Below are 5,123 nucleotides of genomic sequence, written 5' to 3'. Positions count from 1 at the left end.
AGTCTTCAAAAATGTTTATTTTTCTTAATGTGTTACCATACACAATTTTTGAATAAATAAATATAAAATATAAAAATATTGGGGAGTGTCCTTTTTTCTTTATAGAGATACATAACCAAAAACTTGAAAACTAACACTCTAGACTAAGGATAAAAGACAACCACCATGGGATATCTTTACAATGTTCATGTACCATAATGACAGAGGAAATGAGCTAAAAGTGTCCTTTGCATACCATGATTCTCTGATTCTCTGGTGGGGCCATGAGGTGGGATGATCAAAAGTCTAAATTCTTTAGCAGCAATCTACACACAAACTCCACATCTTTACTGTGAAATCCCTTCTGTGGCTTCTGCACTCTGGCTTTTGTCTCCATTAATATATGAAAGCTGTGTTTTCCATGGCTCATATATCTTTGTAATTAACAAACCAAGTATTTTCCTTTCAGTCCTCCTTCAGCTTAATTTATTTGGGCAAATTACAAATATTTACAGTCTCTTTTCTTTGCTGATTTCATGGCACCCCATTACATCTCCTACTTCTTCTACCTTCTGTTTTGTCACCTGCCTTTACTTCTTCCTCTCCTGCAGAATGTGGGTATTACTCAGTTTCCCCTTTGACACTTTGCTACCTCAGTAAGTCTCTTCTGCCAAGATGCCACTTATGGTAATGGTTTTAAAATATAGCCCAATGGCTATAGGTAATGGTGCCTGGGTGGCTCAGTTGTTTAAGCATTCAACTTCAGCTCAGATCATGATCTCATGATCTGTGAGTTCGAGCCCCATGCTGACAGCTTGGAGCCTGGAGCCTACTTCAAATTCTGTGTGAGTCTTCCTCTCTCCCTGCCCCTTTCCTGCTCTCTCTCTCTCTCTCTCAAAAATAAATATTTAAATATAGCCCAATGGATCTCCCTCCTTTTTTCTCTCATGATCTAATTGTTCATTTTTAATTGCCCTTACATTATCTCTATGTGGAATTTTTTTTTTATATTCATCTATTACCACACAACTTTAACTCTTGCTCTTCCTTACAGTAATTACTTTCTAGTTCTTTCTTTAAAGGTTTAAACATGCTTCATTTATACAACATTCAAAAACATACCGACACATATTCAGCAACTCAGTCCTTGATTCTTTGATTTTCCTGTGTCATCCACACCCATGGTAATCAGTATTGTTTGGTCCTCTTGCAAATGTAAGATACATGGTGGTGGGGGGTGGTCAGAATTATGGAATGGAATGAGAGAATCTTTCTAAGCAGGAAGAAAACAGCACAGTAATAATATGTCAAACTACATGTTTAACTATATCTTAAAATAAGATGTTTTAGAAAAATACATTTGAATACATGACTAAGCTTACTACTTTTTAATGAAGGATTTATCAGATGGAGTATATCTATTGAAAACAATTTTCCAGAGAACAGATTTATATATCCTAGATATGGGGATGTTTACATGAAAACTTAGGCTGCTAGATTCATCTCCTGGTTTATTTCATAGAACTGCCAATTTGTCATAGCCACAAAGTATCACATGTTCATCAGTCATCCCCTGTTAATACTTAGGTAACAATTCAAGTCTACCTTCAGACATGAACCATTACATAGAAATAGCATGATATAAATTTAAAATCAAATGAAAATCAAATTGGTCTGTGACTAGTAACCATACATACAAAACAACAAAATTATATCCTCAAAAAAACAAAACAAACAAAAAGCATGTTGTACATGGCCACATTGACAGAAACACAGAGACTGAAGTTCCTCTGGCATGGAAATGTTCTGAACAACACTTGTTTAATTCTCCATGTGGGAACAAAACTTTTTTCCTCATATACTCACACTTGAGGACAGCTACACCTGGCTGGAAGGAGGAAGTGAGCAGGGAGCTAGGTTTTATGAGAGGACCATGTGAAGAGAGGGAACAGAAAAATAGACTATTAGCAGCCTCCTTGAGAAGAAGACCAATAAAAATGTTCAAAGAGAATTTCATGAAGTATCGTTATGCCTTTTGCACTGCAAAACCCCTTCATCACTCTTTTAAAGAAACCTACAATAAACACATTACTTTCCAAAAATATGAATTAGAGATCTAGTTCACTGTAGTGTGGAGACTGGGCCACAGAAGTTCTTGATATATAAAGATGATAGATCATAATCTCTCATCCAGATCTTTTTAAGATTTCCTTTTCTCATCAAAAATATTAGCATTTCAAAACAATCTTAAAATACAATAGATAGGCAAATCCTCCACACTCAGCACAGATCCCAGTGCAGGGCTTGATCCCACAACCCTGGGATCAAGACCTGAGAGGAAATCAAGAATCAGTTTCCCAACTGACTGAGCCATCCAGGCACCTCTACCCCCTTTTTAAATTCAGTTCATCCCTGCTCCTCCTCTCCCTGCCCCTCCATCTGGACCTGCACTTAACTCCCCTCATCACACCAGAAACCACAATCATGCCCTATGGGCTCAACCTGCACCTGCTTGCCTTCCTGGGAAACCCCATGCTCCACCTACTCAGACCAGGAAAAGAAATGGACCCATACAACTTTATTGTGTTGTATACAACATGTTTGCTTTGGTGTCATTGCACTCAAATTGCTATAAAAATTTTCAGATTTCTCCCTTTCTGTATTTGCCTCATCATATATAGGTAACAGTCCATACCACTCTCCCTCACAGGGATGCTGTAATTACCAAATAAAATAACATGTAAAAGGCTCTGGCATTGTGTCTTTTGCTTAGTGGACAATCTATAAATACAAGTTCTCTCATTCACTTAGATTTGATATTCTTGAATACTCCGTATAGTTGCACAGAACCTCATAGTTTACAAATAATTGTACTCCTATGATTAAGCTTACTTTCATAACAGCACTAGGTGCCAAGGTAAGAAAATAAGCAATGTCACACATGCAAAAGCTCAACTTCACTTTTAATCTTTTGATCTCAAGTTATGCAACATAGTTGGCCCCTGATCAACTGTATACATGTATATTCATTTTTTTCTTTAGATTATTTACTTATTTTAAGAGTGTGTGTGTGTGTGCGCGTGCACACGCAGGAAGAGGGGGGCAGAAAGAGAGGAAGGGAGAGAATCCCAAGCAGTCTCCACACTGCCCGTACAGAGCCCAACACGGCGCTTGACCCCATGAACCATGAGCTTATGACGTGAGCTGAGATCAACAGACGCTTCATCGACTGAGCCACCAGGCACCCATACATTTATAATCTTAATCTTAAAATTTGATCATTTTTCTGATTCATGTTTTATTTTAATAATGTATCGTCCCCAGGTGTTCTATTATTATTTGAGTATAGTTCATTTCTCCCCCTTTAAATTAATGGAGACCATTCTTAATTCTTGAGCTAAAATGTTAAATTGATTTTGTGAGCTTTAATTTAAAAGACATTAAACTCATGACCTACTTGTGTCCAAAACAATTATTTAAAAATTGAATTAGTAATATGCCCTACCTTCAGCTATTACATGCCAACTCATAAATACAGGGCTACAGGACAGTACATTGAACAGTTCCTAAAGATGTCACTCTTTCTATACTAGGCAAAGAACAATTTGGCACAGGAAAAAGAAAGTATACTTTGAGAGCAGGAAAATCCCTAATTCAAATCACACAGAAAACATGAAAAATAAAACCCTTTATTTCTTATAGTAGTGAGAGCCTTTACAGAATAAATTCTTCCTCTTTCAAACCAGTTGACCCTAACCCACAGTGATCTTGGTTTGAACAAATATTTGGATGATTTTCTTTCTTATCTCCTTGGTCTTCACAGTATAGACTATAGGGTTTAGCACAGGGGGTACAAGAAGGTAAGCATTAGCCATAAGGACATGAGTCAGTGGTGAAATATGCTTTCCAAAACGATGAATGACAGACACCCCAATGAGTGGAACATAGAAGATGAGTACAGCACAGATATGTGAAACACAGGTATTGAGTGCTTTCAGCCGGCCCTCCCCTGAGGCAATGGCCATTACTGCACGGAGTATGAACACGTAGGAAAGGAGGATGGAGAGGGATTAAGAACCCTTGGTGAAGATGACAGCAATAAGGCCATAGAGACTGTTGATACGGGTGCTGGCACAGGCAAGGCGCATGACATCTTGGTGAAGGCAGAAGGAGTGAGAGAGGACGTTGGAGTGGTAGAAGGGAAGCCGCTTGATGAGGAAAGGCACAGGGAAGACCACACAGACTGCCCTTGTCAAGATGACTGCCCCTGTTCTGCAGACCATGCCATTGGTTACAATGGTGCCATACCTGAGGGGGTTCCAGATGGCTACAACCCGATCAAAGGCCATGGCCACCAGCACACCAGATTCAATGGCTGAGAAGGTGTGAATGAAGTACATCTGAACAAGGCAGGAATCAAAAGCAATGGACTTATAGTTAAACCAGAATATGCCTAGCATAGAGGGCAAAGTACAGAGGGTAAGCCCCATGTCTGCCAGTGTCAGCATACATAGAAAATAGTACATGGGGATATGCAAGGATGTTTCAGACTTGATGGTAGAGATGATAACACCATTGCCAAAAAGGGCAATGATATATATAGCACCCAGGGGGAATGCCATCCAGTAATACTTTTGCTCAAGCCCTGGAATTCCCATTAAGACAAAGTAAGGGTGTTGGAAGTGAGAGTAGTTATTATCTGCCATGAAGCCAGTGTGACAAAGGCATGAGGACGGAGCCTGTAGGGTCATGATGGGTGTGGCTTCCTGAAAATACAGTGCAGGGTTTAATAATATATTAGAATCTGACTTCCCTCAGAGTGAAACAATTTTGTTTCCACACTGGTAAGGAGGATAAAAGAGAGGACTGAATCCTGAAGTTACTCCTCCCCCATGTATTCTGTTGAGAAGGCATCTCCTGGCCCAGGAGAAAAAGACTCACCTGACTACAAATAAGTTCCATTCAATTTGAAGCATACACTGTAATGCCAGTGCATTAGGAAAATGTTCTCCCTCTCCTGTCCTTTCCTCCCTCTTTCTAACCAATATATTATAAACAGTTGAGCAAGGTTAAGGACATAATAATAACTAAGACAGAATCAATATAAAATACGAATTATTTGATTCCCCATATAGGATGCCATC

At 39.0% G+C, this 5,123-nt stretch overlaps 1 protein-coding gene across 1 annotated transcript; it reads right to left on the bottom strand.

Moving 5' to 3' along the window:
* Nucleotides 1-3,731: 3,731 nt before the first annotated feature.
* LOC144218268 (olfactory receptor 51H1-like) lies at nt 3,732-4,685 on the bottom strand. Its single transcript, XM_077748125.1, is given in 1 exon segment — nt 3,732-4,685. A coding segment is annotated over 1 exon segment (954 nt).
* Nucleotides 4,686-5,123: the final 438 nt, after the last annotated feature.

Source organism: Crocuta crocuta, unplaced genomic scaffold (assembly GCF_008692635.1).
Source record: "Crocuta crocuta isolate KB4526 unplaced genomic scaffold, BGI_CrCroc_1.0 scaffold662, whole genome shotgun sequence".
Taxonomy (NCBI): domain Eukaryota; kingdom Metazoa; phylum Chordata; class Mammalia; order Carnivora; family Hyaenidae; genus Crocuta; species Crocuta crocuta.
This window is presented reverse-complemented; position numbering and strand designations above follow the sequence as displayed.